This window comes from Trachurus trachurus (genome assembly GCF_905171665.1).
Source record: "Trachurus trachurus genome assembly, chromosome: 4".
Taxonomy (NCBI): Eukaryota; Metazoa; Chordata; class Actinopteri; order Carangiformes; family Carangidae; genus Trachurus; species Trachurus trachurus.
Genome location: NC_139898.1, coordinates 14,810,543 through 14,834,126, shown reverse-complemented (window position 1 = coordinate 14,834,126; position 23,584 = coordinate 14,810,543). Strand labels below are relative to the sequence as shown.

Here is a 23,584-nt window from a genome sequence, read left to right as displayed (position 1 = left end):
ACCTTGATACAGTACAGTCCTGGGAAATTTAGATTTAGGTAAAAGGGATTCCGTGACATGCTTTGATTGAGCCCAGATATTGACTCCAGTGCTTTATGATTGTTTAACCCTCCTAGCACCAAATGGCAATGATGGTCGTAAGTGGAGACCAAAACAGCCCTATAGCAGTTGTCAGCCTGCAGAAACAAGTTCAAATTATGCAAATATTGCTTCATGTCTCCTGTCAGTGCAATGTGTATCTAGGCATCTGTTAGCTAAAACATTAACCATAACCAATTTTTGGAAAGTTGAGACTGTGTCAATCTGTCTGTCAGCTTGCTGTCAACCAGCTTTATGTTTTTCCGACACTAGGCCACAAATGAAATGTCACTTTACTCAGTTTAATGTACCTGAGGGGCTTCATCTTGAAGGGGGAGTATCACTATTCGCGTAGTGTGGCACAGATGTCATATTCCTTGGGTGACAGAACAACGCTGACATGGGGCTGTAGCACAGGTTCCACCCCGGCAGGCATGGAGAAGGTGAAGTGCTGCATTAAGGACGTATAGAAGAGGAAAAGCTCCATCCTGGCCAGATTCTCCCCAAGACACACCCGCTTGCCTGGAGCAAAAAATACACTATGACAATTAACCTGAGAAAAGTTGGTATAATGTCATTACTGCTAATAGTGGAAGGCTACATTGGCTTATATAACACAACAAAATATATATCTCAACTTTTTGCAGTTTAGATGCCTTGTGGTTGTGTGCAAGGAAGAAGAAAATGATAATCTGTCAATGCAAAATTGAGTATCCTTGAAAATGTCATTCTGTTGAAATTAGCTTCAAGTACAAGACGTAGCCTACTACTATTTCCTTAGGGTTTAAAGAGTATTTGTGCAACCAATTCTACCCAATATTCACCTTCATTCAAAAAAAAAAAAAAAAAAACTATTATGTTCTCTTTTGAGGAAGGGAAGTAAAGTTAATCAATTGTTACAACTGTTACAATACTTGCCAGCAGAGAAAGGCATGAAAGCAGGGTTCTTCACAAACTTGCCCTCTGCACTCAAAAAGTGTCCTGGATTGAAGGTGTTGGGCGTCTGCCATTCCTTCTTGTCGTGCAGCACCGAGGTCAAATTGGGAATTATCGTAACACCCTGCAAAATTGGATTGTAATACCTTAGTTTAATGAGAAGCAAGTGTAACTGACAAAACAAGACAAAACATAAATGGTAAACTGACCTTTGGGATTGTGTAGCCTCCCAGTTGTACGTCTCTGGTGACAATATGAGGCAGGCTTAGAGGGACTATGTTGCTTATCCTCTGGACCTCGTGGATGACGGCGTCGGTGTAGGGCAGGTTAGCACGGTCCTCCATCGATGGCTGTCTGGACTGTCCAATCGTTCTGTCTATCTCAGCCTGGACTTTTTCTATGAAATACAACAGCAGGTGAATGGAACAATACATTAGTCGCTTACAGAGAGTAGACTTAGTAAGAGCTAGTCAGTTGGGCACAAATTGCTTTCTTGTCTTACCCTGAATCTCGGGGTACTTTGCCATGTAGAGCATAGCCCAGCGCAGGGTGGTGGATGTGGTCTCAGTACCAGCCCCAAACAGATCAAAAGAACACATCACCAAGTTTTCTTCATCAAAACCAGCATCCATATTGTTGATCTTCTTCATCTAATGGGGAACATTTCCAAAAAGGACATCGGTCTATTGCTTATGTTTCAATCTACATGTAAAAGTAGCCTACATGTACAGTGTGTCTTTTTTGTTTTGCTTCTGGTTTTTCCACTCACCCTCTGAATCTCATTCAGGTAACAGTCGATGTAGTCTCTGGGCTCAGAGGGGTCCCAGTCTTTCTTGTGCTGATCAATTTCTGTTCTTATCAACTCTATTATTTCACAATAAGTTTTTTGCAGAGTGTGGTGTGGGCCTGGTACACGCCTCATCAGCACGGGAAATGCATTGTACAGCTGTCAATATCAACAAGAAGACTAGTAAATATAAGATCACTTGCGAAAATTAATTTCTAGAAGCAAAACTGTATCACTGGATCAGCCGAAAGTACAAATTAAAATGCTTTGATGCTGTACCTGTGCCCAAATGGAGCCTTCAATTTTGCTCCCTTTGTCAAGCAAGTTCATCATATTCAGAAATTTCTCATCACTGTACTCAAAGCGATGACCAAACACCAGGGAACTGATGATGTTGGAAACAGCTTTGTTGATGATGAAGTGTGGATTGAAGGGTTTGCCTGGTTAAGTGATCACATGTCAAGTAGCTATATCAAACTCAAAAAAATTGAATTTTATTATACTGCGTCTCAGAATCTGGGGATTTCCATTCTTACCCTTATGCTTTGCAATTTCTTTGGTCAAGAAAGTAAATTCATCCAGTATAGAAGATTCCAGGGATTTCTTGCCAACTCCAAAGTATTTGAGGGTGAAGAGGGCAAATCGCCTTTGCTGTTTCCACATGTGTCCATTAGTAAAAATAATACCTGATGAGAAGATGTAATTTAGACTCAGGCTGTGATGTATAACTTCACAGAGTTCAAACCCCTTGGTCATTAGCAATGCTTAAGCATAATGTATCTATTCAGATTACACACCCTTTTACAGTATTTGACCATAATATTATAATATGTTCTGCTGTAGCCCTTGTGATGGGAGCATATTATATTTGATCTACACAGCTGGAAATAAATCTATACCCAATTCAGGGAGCACATCAACATGGATTGGAAATATTGGGCGGTCAACCAGGACGTCTCCTTTGGTGAGTAAACCTTCCTGCAGCGCGTTTAGGCCATTCAACACCACTGTCCACGACCGGCCAATTTTAAGGCTGAACACATCTCCATACTCTTCTGTTAACTGCCATAAGAACAACACAAGTTAGATTAAAAAAACATACATGCAACCTTCCCTGTAACTGTAACTGAACTTTCTTTGTCAGTGACAAGTTGGCAATTAAGGTTTGACGAGACAGAAGTGAAAGCTTGGAATTCTTCACAAAACCAAATTAACTTTGATGGACTGATGTCTCTTTCATATTATGACTGAAAATGTTACTGTTTAATGTGCTAATTATATCAGAATTAATTTCCCTCTGTCCTAAAATGAAACATTATAGACAGAAGAACAGTATAAAATACTCATGACATGTAATAATCCTGAACTGAAAATAACTAATAACTAAATAACTAACATATGTCAGTTTTATCAAACAATATGCCTCACTGTGAGTGATTCTTTTTGCACTGATGTTTGTCATTTTAAGAAACAACATCAAGTTTTTCATTTCATTGTTGTTTTAGCAGTGTTATAACTAGGCTACTGACATCCAATCTTTAGATAAATGTAATCTGAATCCTACCTTAGTCAGCTCTCTGTGGGCATTGCTTAAATTCACGGAGAACAAGTTTCCCACAAAAGGAAAAGCTGTTGGTCCTGGAGGAAAGTTGCTGGGCCGACGGTTTCTTAGATAGTCTGCTATTACCAAGAAGACCAGAGTGAAGACGATCAGACTGTGGCTGTCCAGCCACAGCCACACAGGTAGGTCCATCCTGTCAAACTGCCGCCTCAGGATTCACGAGGAAATCTGCAGTGATTTGTACCTGCTGCAGTGGTATTAAAAACGTACACGTATGTCCCTTCAGTAAACTTACTAATCTAGAGTAGAGTTAATAGGTGGCTGTTCAAAAACGAGTATGCAATATCAGTGAAAGTGAGGGTGGGGTCATGGTGTGGTGAAACAGCAATGTCTCCAAAATGAAAACTTCAGAAACAAGTTTGATCACAGACTGACTCCAACTGCATGTGTGAGTTGAGTTCACAAGGTCCAGCATGTTGTGTTTTCATGTTAACAGCATGCCCACATTAAAATGGTTTAGGTGTTATCTAACAGTTATCTAATCATTAACAGTGTATTTACCCACACCAGTCGCAAGGTCTTTGCATGAGAACAGCTTTATTCTTTGGCCTACTTCATGTGTGTTATAAAAGAAAAGAAAAGAAAATCTATATATGTCATTTAAAGGCATTTTAATCTAATTCTGAGCCTAAATGTAAAAAATATATGATGCAAAGACTGAACTTTGTTAGATTTAATGTCATTCAGTTTATTAATGAATCACACATTTACTTTTATGAAAAAAGCAACTCTATGAATTGTGTAAGAGAGGTGTTTATAAAACTAACCGAGAAAAGCCATAAACAAGTGATCCAGGCTAAGCTAAACTAGCCTACCTATCTTTATCACATACCTGAATGTAAAAAAGCACATGGTATGTAGCATGCTATTCATAATCTAAGCCAAATATCAAACCTGGATCAAGGTGCAGTTTCATAAGTGAAGGTTTAACACACAATAGTTTAAAAGCTATAGTGAGGACAGTGTCAGTAACAGTGATGAAGTAAAAATGTTACTGAAGATGCAAAACTGTCCAGAGGTCAAAGTTCTAAAAATCTGAGAAATCGGTGTATTCCAGTAAGTTTGGTGTTATAATGTTTATTGTAACTGATTAACCTGAAAAAAACAGCTGCTGCTCTAGAAGTGGCATTTCAGTTCACACTTGTTTACAAAGTAAGTTAATATGTACAATGCCTAATAATTAAGATTTAAAATATACGACGTATATTGTTTTTCCTGTTGTCGTTCAAAATGGAGTGGATGATCACCATTGCAAATTATTTCAAGCTGGGTCAACTAAGCCTACAGTATGTTAGGCAACTCAGTCCTCCATTTGTAATGAACAACTTAGATCCAACGACTTTTTAAAATTTGTAAGAGTACAGCGATAAGAACTGAATTTAATGCCCCACACAACCGTAATGTGATTCAACATATCAAAGACACAAAGCAAGTTTCCATTAGGAACATTTTATTCAATAACAAAACAAAGAGGTCTCCAGAAGGTTTTCACTCTGGCAGAAAAGCAATAAACTTAGAGATAATAACTCAACTAAATTTCATTTATATCCCACAGGCTGAATTTAATCTTTTATCCATGAACATGAAAATTGGAGTTATGTTGAGCTGCGTCACCCTAACTAATTCAAATTGTGTTTGTGATTCAAGAAGTCTAAACAACTGTCCCACAACAAAGCCTTTAGTAAGGAAATGGTGAAAGCTGCCCTGAAAGACTTTTTAGAGTGCAGTTGATGAATTCTCTAAACCCAGGAACAGTAATACAATCAGAAATGGTATAGGAAAAAAATGTATTACTTTTTTCTTGTGTCAGAGTGCTAACGTGATTTTGCACAGATTTCATATTGCTGCGGTGCCAGGGTGACGCCAAGACGGTAGTCCATCACAGGCTTCACCCCCGCAGGCATGGAGAAGGTGAACTGCTGCATGAAAGAAGTGAAGAAGAGGAAAAGCTCCATCCTGGCCAGGTTCTCCCCAAGACACACACGTTTACCTGGAACAGTAAAACAAGTCCAGTCAAACATATGGATAATTAGTGACAACAGTTAGGTATCAGTCATTGTCATATACTGTAGATGACTTCAAGGCAAGGTTGGAGGATCACCAAGGTCTTTGGTCAAACATCACCAGTGACAGAAATAATGATCAGCATTTCCTATTCATCATCTTTTCAGCTACTCACCCTTTACATTGGGGTTGAGGTGTGAAAAAATTATGGCAAAAATTACTGGAATGCGTAATCAGTGACACTCATCACAGAGGGGACTAGGGACTAGTTAAGATCTCTGTATTACCTATACTCCCTCGGACCTCACTATATTCTGCGTGAAGCCACAGGTTCCTGAATAACAAAGTAAGGACAGTAATATAACGCTGCTCCTCACCTGCAGAGAAAGGAATGAAAGCAGGGTTCTTCACAAACTTGCCATCTTTGTTTAGAAAGTGTCCTGGATTGAAGGTGTTGGGCGTCTCCCACTCGTTCTTGTCGAACAGCACCGATGTCAAATTGGGAATTATTGTGACACCCTGGTGAGAATTCATAAATATGCAATATGAAATACAAGAAAAAACAATATTTTTTCCTTTTACTGCACTAGAAGAGAAATTACCTTTGGGATTGTGTAGCCTCTCAGCTGGATCTCTCTGTTGGTGGCATGAGGCAGGCTGAGAGGGACTATGTTGCTTATCCTCTGGATCTCATGGAGGACAGCTTCAGTGTAGGGCAGGTTAGCACGGTCCTCCATCGATGGCTGTCTGGACTGTCCAATCACTCTGTCTATCTCAGCCTGGACTTTTTCTGTGCACATAGGGAAAGATAAGGGGATCTAGTGTTTTTTATATGTTGTTGTTGTTGTTGTTGTTATTAATTGCAGCATTTGTGAAAGACACCGGCCAGGGCACAACACAGTCTACAGTATATCAGCTGGGAATAGTAACATGATGTATCTACGTCACTGGGTGTGCACTAGATTGGCTCCCAACATGGTCTGAGCTCATACCTTGGATCTCTGGGTACTTTGCCATGTAGAGAAATGCCCAGCGCAGGGTAGTTGATGTGGTCTCTGAGCCAGCCACAAACAGATCCAGGACACTCATAACTAGGCCTTCCTCATCAAAGGTAACATCAGTTTCCCCCTTGTTCTGCAAATACATCCATATACAGTACAAGCATTAAAACATAACTCACTAACTCAACATTATTGAGGGATAAGACTGTTAAATCTGGACTAGACAGCTATTGAAACTTTTAAAAATGTTTACTCAATTAAATAAGGGTGTGCTCTGTTGAAGATAAGAACCTAGAGTCATGTAAGGCAGAGGCCATGGCAATAGAGAACAAGAGGTCTTTGTACTTGTCACACAATGCCAGCCAGAACTGGTACCAGAGTGAAACATCATGAATAATTGTGACATATGGGGTCAAGAGGCAAATACACAAAAGCTTTACAGGCTACACAAGAGCAGTGCAACTCTGTGTCTAGTGCCATTCACCTGAATCTCCTTAAGAAAGCAGTCTATGTAGTCTCTCGGGTCAGAGGGATCCCAGCTCTGTTTGTGCCCTTTAATCTCATCTCTTATGAAATCCTTTGTATCCTTCCAGATGTGCAATACTCTCTGATGTGGCCCTGGCAAACGTCTCATCAGCTGAGGGAATGAGTTGTAGAGCTGCAGAGTGGATATAGTTAGAGCAGTGACTTACTAAAAATATATCCCAGTGATTTTATTCCTTTTGTATGAATAATGAGGAATGTGTTGCACAGCAAAAGTAGGCTACACAGAAATGTGCAGAATACCTGTGACCAAATAGTAGCTTCAAGGTAGAGAGCTTCATCAAACCAGCTCATCAGTTTCAGGAAGTTCTTATTACCGTACTCAAAACGATGACCAAAAACCAGGGAGCAGATGACGTTGGAGACGGCATTGTTCATGGCGAGGTGTGGACTGAATGGTTTGCCTTCAACATTTAACAGGAAATATTACGTGAAGTGTGCATTTATTTATCATAAACACACTGATGCACTGCAAAAACTCAAAATCTTACCAAGAATATTTGTCTTAATTCTAGCCAAAACAAATCTCATTATACTTAAAATCAGACTCATCACATTAAAAAATTAACTTGTTTTTAGACGCTTTTTACTTCTTTCAAACATATTTTCACTTTAAAGTAACATTGCAGAGTTTTTCGGCCCTAAAATAATGTTTCCAGACTCATTGCAATGGTAGAAAAATGGTTAATAGGATGAATGGTGGTGCCGCTGCAGCCTGAGCCGGGTCGCGTCGGCTGAAACTGCGCTATGTAACTTCCCTGCACGGGTATACGAATCACCGCCCCCCCTCCTCCCCCTCCCCTCTGCGTCGAGGGAGAGACGTGGTGGGTAAAAGCCAAGGGGGCAGTTGCATGGATGGGCAGTTGTCGGTCTGAGAAGTGAAGCTCACTTCCGCGTTCAAAAAACTGCAATCCCCCCGGCTTCCTCTGGGGGCTGGTGTCAGAAGGGAGCATTCTCCATAGACCCCCATGTTAAAATAGCCGACTTTACATCCTCAATAAACATGATCAAAGCCTGGTGTCAGCACGTTTTTTTTTTCTCAATCGATAGTTTCTACCCCCGCACACACTCTGAGGAGTACCGTTTTACTGTTATTAAAAAGTTAAAATTCTGGCCAATTAGGGCGCGGAAACGTTGAGTGACAGGTCCGGAGAGGTCCGTGGCCAGCTGCTTCGAGGCCAGTGGGCGGGTTCTCGGCCGGCCAATCCAACATGGCGCTGTTCAGGCCGCCATATTTGAGTCACAAAAACGACTCCCCAAAACCAATGGGTGACGTCACGGGTGCTACGTCCATATTTTTTACAGTCGGTAAAAGCGAAATTTACGGTTCCCCTCCGGTCGTCGTCGCCGCCGCCGCACCCAAACCCCCCTCACCCCCTCCTCCCCTCCCCCGACCAGAGCGATAGATATAACATCTATCTATCTATATATATATATCGCTCTGCCCCCGACCACCCGCCACACAGTCAGTCTCCTTGCAAACATGTGGGAAATACTGTAGTTTATTAATGGGATTAAACGCTGGATGCGCTGGCTGATAAGTTTCGTTTTCGTTAAGTTTCGTTTTCCCCCCCAGGCGATAGCGCTTCTCAACCAGATGGTGGAAGCACTGAGCTGAAACTCCGCAATGTTGCTTTAAATAAGTAGAGCAATTTGATAGTGGTGATAGTTATTACAAGCTCAAAAAACTTGCTTTCACTGGCAGATTTTTCTAAACAAGTGAAAATAATCTAAAAACAAGTTGATTTTTTAGGTGATAAGTCTTAATTTAAGTGGAAAGAGATAGGTTTTGACTAGAAATGAGACATTTTGACAAGAAATAAGACAAATGTTCTTGGAAAGATTTTGTGTTTTTGCAGTGTGTGCTCTGTGTATTCACCATTTACCTTCATTGTCTCTGAAGTCTTTTGCACAGTGTGTGAATTCTTCCAAAATGACAGGTTCAAGGGACCTCTTGCCAAGTCCAAAATATTTGAGAGTTAAAAGAGCAAATCGTCTCTGCTGCTTCCAGATGCTCCCACTACTGAAAATTACACCTGGTTGGAAATAAACAGTGTGGGACAAATGTTTCAGAATTAAGAAATTGCCTCCTCATTTTTAGCACATAGTTTAAAAAGTGGCTGGATAAAAAAAAACGTTATTATTCTTTGTAAAGTAACAGAGAAGAGACAGTTTATCAAAACTATAGCAAATGGATGTAAAGGCCAAGGGACAATAGTTCATGATGAGCTTGGAACAGCTTGGACAAATTATGATGACTAAATGCGTCATACATGGAATTCACTCGGTTGTTCAGTATTCACAGTTGTTCTAAATTTATAATTGTGAGTACAATCCTTGGGTCTCACCTTGCCCACGGCATACCTCATCCTGCAGGGGGAGGGCTGGCCGGTCAGTCAAGCTCTCTCCCTGCGTTACTAGAGCTTCTTTCAGTACCCCAAACCTGTTTAACACCACCATCCATGTCTGGCCCATTCTCAGGCTGTACACATCTCCGTATTTCCCTGCTAGCTGTGAGAAGGTTCAAGAAACAAGACAGAGCATGATGCTTGATATAAGCGATACAGAAAGAGGAATCTGACCTGTTGCATTATGATGCATTACACTGGTAGTTCTACCTCTGTCAGGACCTCATGGGCCTTTTTGTGATCAACACTGAACATGCTTCCCACAAGAGGTAGTGCCCATGGTCCAGGAGGGAAGTTGGCCGGCCGACGGTTCTTAATATAATCTGCAGTGAAGATGAAAACTGCCGTGAAGAGAAGCAAACTTTTGAAATCCAAGTTAATATAGGATCCAATTACAGAAAAGATTGAATCCATTCTGCAAACAAGAGCTTGAAACTGTCTAACTGTGCTTTCCGTCCTTGCTTTCACGTCCTGTGAGATAAAAGGCTTGTGTTGTGTTGTCCGTGGTTAGTAATTTCACCTGTCTCTCTCCTTTGAGTAAGAAACTTGCTCTTATTGGCTCTTGGCAACTCTGGTTGTACTGGACTCTGACCTTTTTTTTTTTTTCAAAGGATCTCTTTATACAGGAAACCGATATCAAACACTGTTAATCAGTGACCATAAAATTATTAAAGAAGTAAACATAATTTGTTGTATAAATAGGCCTACAGGTACAAGTGTTACCAAAACTTAATGTTTGACATAGGCTATCATTTCCTCTATCCAAACAATATACCAACCGCAAATGTTATTCCTTATGTAAGAATGACTTGGCACTTTCGGCCTTATAAAAGAGTGGAATCATATCTTTACTACTGTTGTGTTCGATTGCAATTTCCTTGAGATAACTATGACCTAATGAGAATATTCACAGGCCTACTTTCAACTTGTTTATTCATGCTGGTGCAGTAGCCTACTACTTTTTAACACATGGTGGCAGTATAAAAAATCATAATTTTGACTGAGGGGAAGCAGACGATCGTGACTTAAAAAATAAAATACATTTGACGATTGACATTAAAAAGGGGGTAGTGATAACATGGAAAACTGAGTAACTGAGGTAATAGCAGTAACCTACTATAAAGAAAAAATATCTGCAAGGCGTAGCCTACCATGGTCTGTTTTTTCTCGGGTTAGTTTTAAAGTAGCCTAGTTGTATTGTCACTAACTTAACCATTTCGGTGTCCTCAAGCCTTAATCTTTGTATGAAAACAAACAGTGTGTTTTCACGAGGAATTTCAATTACGATGTATGCAATAAAGGAAACCGAGTTGACATACGGGAGGTTTTAATGTGAAGGGTTTGTTGTAATGACCGGAAACGGTGTGGTGGTTAACTCCTGCTCACTTGTCAGCTGCTCGTGTGACCTGTGGTGTCCTCCAACAGAGTAGAGCCGGTCATCTAAGGACAAGAGCACCTTTAAAATGGTTTTCGAAGAGAAGATGATCATGAACGGAGAGCCTGAGGATGTAAGTAGCTTTTACCGATCCAAGCGACTTCTGTGATGCTCGTATCTGTTGGTTATTTTAGCTAAAAAAGCTAGCACAACACGGCTAACTAAGCTACATGTACCTAGCTTCTGTTAGCATTAGCCGGCGTTTATGTTCCCGTCGTCACTTGGAAATATGTTGAAGTTTAGACATGCAATTGATTTAAAATGACACACTTATTCATAATGTGTAACGCTTGCTCATCAGCTGTCGGTTGTGTTAACGTTACTTTTTACGAGAAATGTAGCTCGCATCCGTTTAATGAATGGAGTAGTATGATGATGTAATTTATTTTGTCTTATTGGTCTGTTTCCAGGAGGAAGAAGAAGAGGAGGAGGAGGAAGACATGGTGGTATGTCCATCAACACTGTTTATTGAACATATACATTTGTCATTTGTGGAAATGGGTGTTTGACTTTGATTTGATTGAGTTGGACAACAACATACAGGAGAGTGATACCACCTAGTGACTAGAAGTGCACTCACATGGTCGGTCAACCAGAGGTGGGGTCATTTCAGGCTTTCTCCACTTCCAGGCCTTTCTCAAGGGTCATCTGTTAATAAATGGTGTTTTCTCCATTGAAACACACCTCAAAAGTCAAAGCCATTGCACCCCCGCTTCTTCCACTACTTGTCTCCAAACTCAACACCGTTTTGCTACATATGTTGTGTATGTGCTGTCTGAATATACTGAATATGTGTCACCTAGTGAAGGACACACTTTGATTTAGATACTGTGTGTGCTGTGTTCACTCTGTGCCAGGATCCCATTGAAATGGTGCGACAGAAGTGCATCGAGACAGAGCACTGCGTCCACACCCAGGCACGTCTGGAGGAGTGCGAGACTAGGGTTGGGGGTCGGTCTGCTACAGAAGAGGATTGCACTGAGGAGTTGTTTGACTTCCTGCATGCTCGGGACCACTGCGTAAGTGTGATAATCACCATTTGTTGAACTGAATTAAAAATTCAATACCCAGGTGGGGTTATTTTATAGTCATTACAGAATTTTCCACAGCTTATATACATACACACATATTCGATATTTAAGTTTAAAGTGCTTTTGCTGTAAAGGATGGATCCTCGCAGACTTCAGGATAAATCAGCTCCCTCTGTCATAGAAATATAAATGGTATTTATTCACAAACTTGTTCAACACTGCAAGCAAACAGATGGCGTACATAGAAGACATTAACTTCCAGCCACATGCAGCAGCAGTGAGCTCATTTTCCTCTGAAAACAAAAAGGTTGTATTGTATTACAAGCAACTTGATCCATTTCTGTTAACCCTTTTCTTTGTACTGTACATTCCTACAGCACAAGAAACATCTATATTTCACTGTTAGACCACTGAAATTGTGCATTGAAATAACATTAGACTAACATGACCTTCACATATGAGCAATCCATTATTTTGTTTACTGATGTCAGCTTTTTTTCTTTAAAACTATATTTATCTTGCAACTGTGTGTAGTATGTTATAATAAATAATTACCTCTTATGTCCTCCCTCTAGGTGGCACACAAACTGTTCCATTCTGTCAAATAAAATCCCTCCTGATTGTTGCACCGCTGGCTGATGACATTCTTCAAATATTGTATTATGAGGAGAACATGGTTTTAAATACATCCATTTGTGGATCTGCTGTATGTTGTAACATTAAATGTATACTATAATCTATCTGATCATGTGAAGAAACTTGATGTATTTAACAAGGTACTATGAGTCAACATTTCATTAAAGTGGCTGGCTTGAAAACCTTACCCTGTGTCACAGGTTTATTACATGACTACACACAGATTTGTGGCAAACTGACCTGAATAGAGTGGAGAAACAACAAATGCAGATTATTTTTGCATTATGTAAACTGAATGGTACAATTAAGCTTTTCATATTGCAGTTGATTTTCATTCCATCTCAATGTGGTAAGACGAAAAGATCAAAATGACCTTAGGTCAGGAGCTTCAGGCACAAGGCCTGCTCAACTGGCTGTCATATAAGTGACATCTGCATTTACATTTCTATTTACACTACCAGTCAAACGTTTGTACACCCTCTCATTCAATGGTTTTTCTTTATCTTTATTACTTACTACATGAAGACATCAAAACTGTGACGGAACACATAAGAAATTAAGTAGTAAACAAAAAAGTGTTAAAGAAGAATGTGTTTTAGATTTTTCAAAGTAGCCACCTTTTGCTTTGATAACAGCTTTGGACACTTTTGATTCTCTCATCTAATATGCTTCATGTGGTGGTCACTGAAATGGTTTTTCCAACAAACAGTCTTGAAGGAGTTCCTAGAGGTGCTGAGCACTTGTTGGCTGTTTCACCTCACTCTGCGGTCCAACTCATCCCAAACCATCTCAATTGGGTTTAGTTCAGGTGAACGATAACACTTTTGTTTTGCCTTAACTAATAGATTTACCCCGGAGTTTCACACTGAGGCAAGAGCATCACGGTGATGCTGTGTGTGCGCGCTATCAACCACAGCATCCCACCCCATTTAGCCTGCTGTTGTACTGATACACTACCAGTCAAAAGTTTGGACACACCTTTTTAATTAAATGGTTTTTCTTTACTATTATTACTTTATAGATTGTAGATTCATACTGAAAACATTACAACTATGAAGGAACACTATAGAGTTATGAAGTAAAGACAGGACAGAAGTGTTGTGTGTTATGTTATCTTGCTAACCGAAACCCCCCTTTCGTATTACAGACCTCTGGTGGGCGTGGGCTGTATTACTCGATATTTCCCCTATTTCCCTGATATTTCCATGCTGTATACATTTTATTCAGTTGAAATGATAGAGGTAGAGGCTAGCGCCCTCTGCCGTGTGTAACGATACTATGGTATGTAAAGGAGAGGTGGGCACGCGGGCGGTACCGTGTGTAACGTAACCAACTACTGTAAAAGCTGCTCGAGCTAAAGGTGCTGCACACTGATGACTAGCGGGCAAACCACACCCACCTGTTGACTTTACAACTCTGGCTGGACAACTTCACAAGTAACTTCGAAACCGTGTTTGTGTGTGTGTGTTAGCCAGCGTTAGCCGACGTTTGTGCCCTCACGCTTGGAGCGGTTAGACGAGCAGCAGGACAACCAACCATGGAGAAAGTGGAGCAGTTTCTTCGGGGAGTGGAGGTGGACAGCCGGGCAGGGGCAGCGCTGCTGGCGGCTGCTGCCTGCGGTGTGGGGGCTCTGGTGCTGCTGAGCCGGACAGTGTCCAGCCAACGAGAGGCAAAGGAGAAGATCCAGCGAGCCCGACAGCGGAGGGATGAGAGCCTGCAGCGGGCGGAGCAGGCGGTGCTGCGGTTCAAGGAGTCGGTAAGAGTTAGCTAAAGCTACGAGGGTATGGCCGTGTCCCGTGAAAGGAAAGAAACTTCAAACACGCCGGCTTTTAATTAACTTTTCTGCATAATTGAGTTGTTTAGTATGATTGGTTTGCACAATTTGACGTGAACACGCACGCGAATCTCCAATTTCCTTTGTTTTATAAAGGACACTTTAACCTATCATGGCATATACAGCACTGCAGTAACTTAACATACTGTAACTCACAGATGATGCTGTTTGTCAAAAAACATTGTACATTAGAGTCAGGAGACTTGCAGCACAGTGTGTTTTACAGATGTCATCATGTTGTTTACACAGACAGAAAAGTACTCTGCTGTAAATGAGTCTTTACACACAGACACCGGTTCATCTCGCTCACCTGGTTAACATTTAACAAAACTAACTATACAAGGAGTTTCCTGAGGTCACCAAGCCCTGGAGTATTGACCACTAACCAGCTTCTTCAGTCAATACAGCAAGAGAGCGAGGGAGCTGATGTAACATTCACATGATCTTAGTTATAGTGGTTGGATAGAAGCTTTGTGTTCCTGCAGGGTTGTTGTTTTTTGTGTATTTATATTGTGTGTGTACCGGTATGTCTTCCAGCATCCAACCACTGACTCTGCTACCATCCTGACACTGTCCCTCTCTGAGTTGACAAAGCAGCTGCAGGAAGGCTTACTTAGCCCCGAGGACGTGTTTTACTCTTACATGGAAAAGGTTTGTTATGAAAGTAGAGAAATGCCTTCATGGGAATTAATTTCCACTGACTTTCTCAGTATTTATCCATCCATATATTATTATAATCTCTACAAGGATCAAATTTAGAGACAGACATAATCTAAGGGCTAACATTTTTGCAGCTTTTTGAACTGTGTTTGTGTATGAGCACATTTCTTATTTTGGGGAATTTGAATTACCTAAAAAAACCTTGAGTGTGCACTAGCACTACATACAAAGTCATTCTTCTAGTAAGTCCATTGACCTAAAATCTTTATTTTAATATTGCCCTCATACAGCTTCCATTTATGGTTTTATTTTCTCTCAAGCCCTCTCTCTGTGCACAGGATGTGCTATACTGTAAAAGTAAAATGGCTTTGCCTTCCCTTGCCTAAAGTCATATCCGTTATCAAATATTTAACTATTCTATTTGCTTTATTTGCTGTAGACTTAAATGTTTTTCCCGTCTGAGCTGTTTCTCTTTTCTGTTGTCACAGACTCTGGATGTACACAAAAAACTGAACTGCTGCACAGAAATCTTGCTGGAGAGTTTTGACCAACTTAAAACAATTGACTCCAACAAGGATGGTCTCTTGTATGGAGTTCCAGTTAGCATCAAAGACAACATTGCATATAAGGTAATTTGTTGGTATAGAATGTCATAATCAACTCAATAACAGTTACACTGTCCGGGTGTGTATGGACACCTGTTATGGCCATCTTAATGTAGCTCAGGTTTATGTTTTTGATGTGCTTTTAAAAAAATATATATATATATAAACTCTGCTCTCTTTCCTTGTTTTCATCTTATAACACAAGAATCATGACTCTACCTGTGGTGTGGTCATTAATCTGGACCAGCCGGCCCAGAAGGACAGTGTCCTTGTTGAGGTCCTGAAGAGACAAGGAGCTATTCCCTTCGTTCACACCAACATACCCCAAGGCTTGTTAAAGTAAATCATTTATAGATCAACATACCATAAAGTCAAGCTGGGACACTGTGTCACAAGCTTTACTAATGTAAAACTGTTCTTTTATGTCATTGTATACTTCTAACACTGAGGGTAATATCAAATTTTTAGATGTGCAAAGGCTCTGAGGTGCCTTTCTTAATTGCTTTACTCTTTTTATTTTCTTATCTCCAGTTATGACTGCAGTAATCCCATTTACGGGCAGACTCTGAACCCCCATAACCTCCAGAAGACCTCTGGGGGCTCGTCCGGTGGGGAGGGGGCTCTGGTTGGGGGAGGCGGCTCTGTGCTCGGTATAGGTAGCGATATAGGGGGCAGCATCCGTATTCCCGCCTCTTTCTGTGGGATCTGTGGCTTTAAGCCAACACCAGGTCGGCTGAGGTGAGTGTGTCTGCCGCTGACAGTTTTATGCATAAACATTATGCAGTCATGACAATATCAAATGGCATTTATTTTGGCGTATTTCTTTGTTTCTTGTTCAGTTCACAGGGTGTGAGGCCCATTTACCGGGGGCAAATGTCAGGTTAGGAGAAAATCCACATACATATTTACAGAGTTACATAATGGTTACTTTATAATATGTGTGCTGTGTTAAATTTGGCGGGTTTTTTTCTATTTCTCATAAACGTAGTGCTCTCTTCTTCTGGACCCTTGGCGAAGGATGTGGAGAGTCTGGCTCTGTGTATGCGGGCTCTTCTTTGCGACCACATGTTTACCCTGGACCCCACTGTTCCACCCGTACCTTTTAACATGCAGGTGTGTTGAATCATCAATTTTGTATCACGTAACTCAGAATTTGCCTCAAGCAAAGAAACAGTTAAAGCAGAAGTGAGTGGTCCGGTCGTTTTCGCTAATGCTGCGTTCCAGGCAGGCTTTTGAAATCGTAAATTACAGCTTCAAGTCACAACTTACGACTTTGTAGCGTTTCAGGCAACCCACTCGTGTTTTTCCGACCTGTTTTACCGGTGAAAGTCACTATAACGGCCACTCGTAACTTCCGACCGGTGAACTCGTACCAGATCGAACTGGTACCACTTCACGGTTGGAAAAATACGAGTTTCCTTGAACGCACCATAACAGTCCTCGTCGCTACGTCACCACATTCACGGCGTTCCTTGGCTGCATACACAGCCCTGCATGCCGTTCTCTCTCCTCATTGGATAAAAACTGTAGGATACGATAAATGTTTTCTCTTCGGCTCAGAGCAGAGCAGAGTGACTGAGAGACCCGTGTTTCAGTCCAAACACTCTATGTAAGTGATTGCTGTCGGAAGATATAACTATTTAAGACTTATATTAACACAAATATATCACTCACTTCTGCTTTAAGTAATAAATCGTCATTTTTACATTTTGGGTTTCAGATTGAACAAATAAGGTATGATAAGTTTATTAGTGAGCTTTAGAGCCACTTGATGTGATATACTGAATGTGGTATCAATCTCAGAAAAAAAATATTTCCAGATTTTCCAAAGTAATTCAAAATTTCTTTGTGTAATTGTGTTTCAAAATACTGACTCCTTTAAGGTCTAGAAAGGGAGCATGCTGGTGTGAGTCTCTCATGATGATGAAATGTCTCAAGTGGTTTTCTGCCTGTTTTTCTCACCATGGAAGTTTTCTCTGGGGGACTGTGCTTTGCTGTGGTAATAATGAGTTGAGTTCACCTATAGGCTACAAGGTGCAGTAGAAACATGAAGGCACAAATGTCTGCATTTATCTATAATGGTTTTTAAAGACCTGAATTCTTTTTATCGATTGGATGTCTAGCCTGGACCTTAAGTTATCACAGAAACAACAATGAAAAATTTGTGTTAACCGTCAACTTGAATATTATTATTTAGTTTTTTTATTACAATTTTTTTCACCAGTTATTGTGGCCTGGTCTATTTGGAATCTGGATGTAGCTCACTGTAATAACAACAATAGTAGTGAAAACTACAACTCCCATGAATGTTTTATGTCACCAAGCTGCATGTTTTATTATTGTCTTTGTTGAGAGACCCCCTAAGAGCAGAGCTCAGACATACAAAACCCATACGTTATATCCACAGGTCATTTTAAGTAGACTAGCGTAAACCCATCTCGCTGTTTTATTTCAAGCATTAGGGTAAACAATTAATTATATACCAAAATTAATCTATTTGTGTGCATTTCCGTTCAAATGGCTCATCCACAGATATACCAGAGCTCCAAACCTCTGAGGATCGGTTACATTGAAAGCGATGGATACATGCTGCCGTCTCCAAGCATGGCCCGAGGCGTCCGGGAAGTCAAAGCACTGTTGGAGCAAGCAGGTCACACTGTAAGACCAAAATGCATGCTGCTGGCACACACTGCATGATTTATGGCAATCTAAAATGTGTGGTGTGATGTGATGTATAGTTTTAATGATGTTGTGTTTTAACTTCTGGCCATTTGCTCCTGTAGCTAGTGCCCTACACTCCTCAAAGGATCGATTATGTTGCCGCTGAACTGATGGTAAAGGGTGTCTTCGCAGATGGCGTTAACACCCTGCTGCAAAAACTGTAAGTTGAATTTCACCTGAAGATCAGTGTGGTCATTGTTAAAAGGATTAATAATTTAGCTGCATAACTGAAGTGTGGGAGAACTGAGTAATTTTTAGCCTTTTTGATCAATTGTTGTTGGGTTTTTTTTCTTTTAAATAATTCCTCAGTTTAGCACATTACAACAGCAAACATTATCTGAAGTATTTTTGCGTGATGGGTTGCACAATTAAAATGAACAATCCAAATGTTCAGATCAGTCAGGCACTCCAATACTTTTCTAGGCACTAAAATACTACATCAGGTTAGATGGATTGTCATAAAATTTGGTTCAGTATTCCAAGGTCAAAATTGAAATTGAAAACTTTCATCTGGAGAACTGTGCTTTTTGATACTGATAAGCAAATATAAGCTGTTAAACACACTAAACTCAAATACTGAACATGGCAAACATTGTACCTGTGAAACCACTGCTACCACTGTTATGTTAGTTTGAGCTCAGTTATTACAGTTAACATCAAAACAATTACGTTAAACATATCATTGGTCATTTTTTGTAACACTGATCTCTGATTGTGCTTCAGGGAGGGAGGACCCCTGGACCCCTGTATCAGAGCACAGGTTCTTCCCTACTATCTTCCAAAGTGGTTGAAGAAAACCCTCTCATTCCTCCTAAAGCCCCTGGTAAGTCAGAGACCATAGAAACCTACCTAAGGGACAATGTGTCTTTGGTTATTGACCTTTGGTTATTGACTATTTACCGGTAATTAAATGACTACAACTTATAGTTTGTTTCCTTTCATGTTTTGCAGTATCCTCGTGCATCTTCTATCTTCGATGCCATCTCTGGAGTTGGGTGAGAGACTAGTTTTAAAAGTTGCAGTCTGTTACGCAGTCATATTTTGCATGTGATGGGTAAAATGACGTACTGACTCTTTCACTGCCGTCATTTCAGATCTGTTGCAGATCTGTGGAAGCAGCATGCTGCTGTGGAGGTACTGTCGTGAAAGAGTATCATGCTTGTCCAAGAATGAGAAATTGAAAAAGGAGAAACTGAACTTGTGTGTTTTCATTAGGACTACATTCATGAAACAATAGCGGATTGGAAAAGATGCAACATAGACGTGATGCTGTGCCCTATGATTGGACCGGCCTACAACTTCCGTTACTGCGGCAAAGTTACCAGTACGGTATACTGAACTCATGTTGGTTAAAATGACTTTAACTGGTGTAGCAGTGAGTAATCTAGTTCTGTTCTCTGTCCTTTCAGCTATTCTTACATACACGATGATTTACAACCTCCTCAACTTTCCCGCTGGTGCAGTTCACGTATCCACGGTGACAGCTGAGGATGAGGAGGAACTCAAGCACTATAAAGGCATTTATCAGGACCCCTGGGACAAGCTCTTTAAACAGGTAGGAAACCCCAGCCAGAGGTGACTGATGCCAAATTATCTAATACAGTTGATCAACTCTGTGAAGACTCAACACAATAACTAGATTTATTTATTTATTTTAATGTTTATTTAACAGGGACAATACATACAACATTGCCACAGAAGATGGGAAAATGTGATGCATATAAGACGTCTAGCTTCAGCTAATTTGCAGTCTTTGTCCCTGGTCAGGCTTTAGAATAGAATAAAATATACTGAATACAGTTTTTTTTTTAAAGGAATGATACAAATACAGTGAATAATACAATGAATAGGTACCATGAATTAATAAACACAGTTGCAGTTGTAAAGATTAAAACACAAGTTAAATTGAACTTTAACTAAGATGCCAAATGAACAACTTAACATATTTTAATATATAAATTATCAACAAACAGCCCACAGTTTATTTTAATGAGATTAATTAAAGACAATGGGCTCTTTGATACTGAAATGTAAAAGACCCCACGCTCCCTGCGTAAAAGCAAGACCAAAATGATTGCTTTGGTGTTGTTTTACATCACTCTGTCATTGATATCAGTCTATTTGATTGTTCTGGGGTTGAATTTTCAATAAGAATTATTAAAAATCACTTCAAGAGAGTGTTGTAGGGTTGGCTGCAGGGGTGGCAAACCTCCTGCCTGTTGTGTCCCTGTTTGGCACCCCAAACTAAAGCATTAGTGAATCACAAACTGTAGTTCCACAGTTGGTCAGTAGGTGGAGACAACAGACTGTGGTGATTTGGCTACTGTTGTCTGACTGGAGTGTGTGTCTGTGTTCAGGCGGTGTCTGGAGGCCAGGGTCTGCCTGTGGCGGTGCAGTGTGTCGCCCTGCCGTGGCAGGATGAGCTCTGCCTGCGCTTCATGAAGGAGGTGGAACAACTGGTCAAACAGAGCAGAGAGTGAAGCTGTGAATCCTGGGAAGAGCGACAAACTCCAGTGGCTTTAGGTTGAGTTATCTTTTAGTGCAGTGAGTGTATTGTTTATGAAAACACATACAATGAGCCAGTATGTGAAAGCACTCACTGAAGTAGTGAATTATAACTACTCAAATTACCGGTTACCGCACATTAAAACAAACGATGAGTAACAGTTAATAGAGTTGATATTGTATATGATGGAATTTTAGAATCATTTATAGTCTCGCTTCTCAGGTATTGACAAAAACTGGTACGGTTAAACTAAAGACAGTAATCAGGTACATAGGTAAATTATAATTTTTTTATGCTTGTGTTTCACTTTGATGCTGACAAACCTCAAGATCTACACATTTCATCTCATAACAAATACTCTAATTATTAATATAATTATATGGTCTGTTTTTTCTTCTATGAACTCTTGATTCCTTATGTTAGGTGGGAAGACGTATTTCATGCTGAATTCACGTCAGCATTAGGCAAGGAGGCACAGTGACCTCATATAGAAGAGTTTTAAAATTAGATTTTATACTGAAAATGGAAAGTAATATTTTCTCATCGATCATGTCTGATTCTTTTTACAAAAAATGAAAACCTGTGATGATACGATGTCTGAGAATAAAAACTAACCTCTCTAGTAACAGCCACCACTCTTATTTGTTTGCACTCCAGAAATGTTGAAATTAGTTTTCAGAAATAAATAATAACGTACTATTCAGGTGAGATATGATCCACTGTTCCTTCCACTGCTCATCTGCCATCTGCAAATCATTTTGTCTCATTTAATATTTAATGAACTAACTTCATATAATGTGCTGCACCCAGTGGCTGTGAGGGCACAAAACTGCTTCCCCTTTACCTTCCACCTCTGCCTCTCCATCACTGTGCCACAGATGAGCGCAGATCATTTTCATTCTTTTTTGTGAGTGATTGTTGCACTGATGCTACACCAGGAAACAGAAAAGAGATAAAGAAGACTAATGACACATGGCGCCTCCATCTACGAGGCCAGCGCACCATGTCGTCATGTTGTGATTACCCTGTGCTATTGTAAATATGTGTTTCTGTTGGGTTTACATAAATTTACATATGTTTTAAAAACTCTCCTGGGATGGGAAGCCATTAGGGACAATGTTAGTGTTTTCCATTACAATCGCCCACGTTTGCACTGGTGTCTCATTGAATGGAAATGACCGTGTGCGTGCGGTAGAGGAAGGAGGGCACATTAGGCTTGGAGGAGAGCTGGAATTGAGAGGTTGTTCTTAGCATTATCTGTGGCACATAGAGAGAGAGTGTGTGGCTCTCGCTGTGCCACTCAGTCAGGGAGCATTAAGCTTTAAGAGGCAGTGAAGAGACTCAGGTCTTCAGAGGGAACTTGACATTGTTCATAAATCCCTCAGGATCTGAGACAGAAGCAGTGACATCCACACACACACACACGCACGCACACACACACACACACACACACACACACACACACACACACACACACACACACACACACACACACACACACACACACACACTCAGCCTTCAAATCTGCCCATTAAATACTTACAGTTTGGCAATAGTGTATAATACTGAATTAAACTCATTACAATCAATTTAAATATGATTTCTATACTGTAGCAAAGTAACCAAAGAAGAAGAAAGCACAAGAGATATAATGCAATGTGTATTACATTTATCAAATATCAAAAATGCAGTTTAAACAAAATACCCATATTTTATTTTATTCTATTAACACAATACATGCACATGTGAGTACAGTATGTGTCAGACTGTATGCAGACTTAATTTATGCAGTTCATACCAGAGGCTGCAATTAAAAAAAAACAAAACAATATTGTCTGACACAAAGTATTCACATTTTAACAGAAGTAAAGCTGCCATTGTTAAAATAAAGAATAATTAATTGCACCAAGCCAATTCAAGTTTTTTGACATCGCCTCACTTTGACCAGATACTTTCATAAAAGCATGAACCAAAATCTCCCTTAGTGCCACTCTTAACAGTAAATAATAAGTTTGATGTGTCACCATTAGAAAAACACTGATTGCAGATACTGGGAAGCCGATGTGTCCCCTGTCAAAGAGACCATATGGATAATATGTTTGAGTTTGCCATATCTACATTGGTATGTGTAATAAAACAAGAAATAGTAGCTATGGCAGCTATTGCGTCACTAATGTAAAAAGTTCCATTAAGTGGTTTTAATATGAAATCAACTGGCTTGAAAGTGTCCTTAATACTTTTGATGTAGAAAAAGAGAGGGTTGCCCGCACACTCTTACGGGAGGTCACAGTGATTTATTCAGCACAAACGTTTTCGACCATGTGTGTTAATACTTTTGATCCCACTGATGATCAACAACATCATGCAGCTATTAGGATTAGGAATTGTAATTGCACCAAGTAATGTCTGGAGAACAGCCACACCTCTGTCGGAGTACTGCCGTAGCCTATAAGGTTTTGAATACATTTTCAACCACATATGTGAAATAAAATAGAGTAAAATGTTGTCAGCATGTGGAATCTATAAGATAAACTATGAAATACATAGGATATATATGTATGTACAGTATAAGAAAAGTTTCTAGATGCCATTATATCAAGTCCAGAAGTGATACTGAATCGTGACACAACTTCAGAACTTGAGGAAGAAAGTGAGGAAAATAGTTGAAATAGTTTGATAAGTTAAATGTGGAGGGCACTTGGCCAAAGCTCAGTCCTGTAGTAATTGTACAGCAGAACGGTTCAGCAGTCCTGGCAGGCCGAGGTGCTCTTCTCATGT

At 40.2% G+C, this 23,584-nt stretch overlaps 3 protein-coding genes across 3 annotated transcripts; 2 read left to right on the top strand and 1 right to left on the bottom strand.

The window, feature by feature from the left end:
• Nucleotides 1-320: 320 nt before the first annotated feature.
• On the bottom strand, nucleotides 321-9,926 carry LOC310984786 (uncharacterized protein). The gene is made up of 19 exons (XM_083970105.1): nucleotides 9,589-9,926; nucleotides 9,319-9,481; nucleotides 8,857-9,006; nucleotides 7,214-7,374; nucleotides 6,912-7,085; nucleotides 6,419-6,560; nucleotides 6,029-6,216; nucleotides 5,804-5,945; nucleotides 5,238-5,412; nucleotides 4,418-4,430; nucleotides 3,366-3,563; nucleotides 2,701-2,863; nucleotides 2,338-2,487; nucleotides 2,081-2,241; nucleotides 1,784-1,960; nucleotides 1,517-1,664; nucleotides 1,224-1,411; nucleotides 997-1,138; nucleotides 321-600 (listed from the first exon to the last, which is right to left on the bottom strand). The coding sequence occupies exons 1-19, from the start codon at nucleotides 9,790-9,792 to the stop codon at nucleotides 422-424; spliced, it is 3,018 nt and encodes a 1,005-aa protein (XP_083826231.1). The 5' UTR covers nucleotides 9,793-9,926; the 3' UTR covers nucleotides 321-421.
• An 818-nt stretch (nucleotides 9,927-10,744) lies between these two features.
• Nucleotides 10,745-12,667, top strand: uqcrh (ubiquinol-cytochrome c reductase hinge protein). Its single transcript, XM_083969564.1, has 4 exons — nucleotides 10,745-10,886; nucleotides 11,224-11,259; nucleotides 11,671-11,832; nucleotides 12,420-12,667. The coding sequence occupies exons 1-4, from the start codon at nucleotides 10,842-10,844 to the stop codon at nucleotides 12,450-12,452; spliced, it is 276 nt and encodes a 91-aa protein (XP_083825690.1). The 5' UTR covers nucleotides 10,745-10,841; the 3' UTR covers nucleotides 12,453-12,667.
• A 1,149-nt stretch (nucleotides 12,668-13,816) lies between these two features.
• Nucleotides 13,817-21,238, top strand: faah (fatty acid amide hydrolase). Its single transcript, XM_083970843.1, has 15 exons — nucleotides 13,817-14,236; nucleotides 14,852-14,965; nucleotides 15,463-15,603; nucleotides 15,785-15,918; nucleotides 16,111-16,317; nucleotides 16,419-16,459; nucleotides 16,568-16,692; nucleotides 18,112-18,237; nucleotides 18,363-18,460; nucleotides 19,024-19,123; nucleotides 19,252-19,295; nucleotides 19,395-19,434; nucleotides 19,516-19,624; nucleotides 19,710-19,855; nucleotides 20,658-21,238. The coding sequence occupies exons 1-15, from the start codon at nucleotides 14,018-14,020 to the stop codon at nucleotides 20,778-20,780; spliced, it is 1,767 nt and encodes a 588-aa protein (XP_083826969.1). The 5' UTR covers nucleotides 13,817-14,017; the 3' UTR covers nucleotides 20,781-21,238.
• Nucleotides 21,239-23,584: the final 2,346 nt, after the last annotated feature.

Bases quoted from the DNA above. Each gene is read 5' to 3' on its own strand.
- uqcrh (XM_083969564.1), top strand. From the start codon at position 10,842: ATGGTTTTCGAAGAGAAGATGATCATGAACGGAGAGCCTGAGGAT. The intron at 10,887-11,223 runs GTAAGTAGCTTT...GTCTGTTTCCAG, and splicing joins TGAACGGAGAGCCTGAGGAT to GAGGAAGAAGAAGAGGAGGA. The intron at 11,833-12,419 runs GTAAGTGTGATA...TCCTCCCTCTAG, and splicing joins TGCATGCTCGGGACCACTGC to GTGGCACACAAACTGTTCCA.
- LOC310984786 (XM_083970105.1), bottom strand. From the start codon at position 9,792: ATGGATTCAATCTTTTCTGTAATTGGATCCTATATTAACTTGGATTTC. The intron at 2,864-3,365 runs GTAGGATTCAGA...TTCTTATGGCAG, and splicing joins CCCACAGAGAGCTGACTAAG to TTAACAGAAGAGTATGGAGA. The intron at 1,665-1,783 runs GTGAGTGGAAAA...GTTCCCCATTAG, and splicing joins ACCTGAATGAGATTCAGAGG to ATGAAGAAGATCAACAATAT.
- faah (XM_083970843.1), top strand. From the start codon at position 14,018: ATGGAGAAAGTGGAGCAGTTTCTTCGGGGAGTGGAGGTGGACAGCCGG. The intron at 14,237-14,851 runs GTAAGAGTTAGC...TATGTCTTCCAG, and splicing joins TGCTGCGGTTCAAGGAGTCG to CATCCAACCACTGACTCTGC. The intron at 16,460-16,567 runs GTTAGGAGAAAA...TCATAAACGTAG, and splicing joins TTACCGGGGGCAAATGTCAG to TGCTCTCTTCTTCTGGACCC.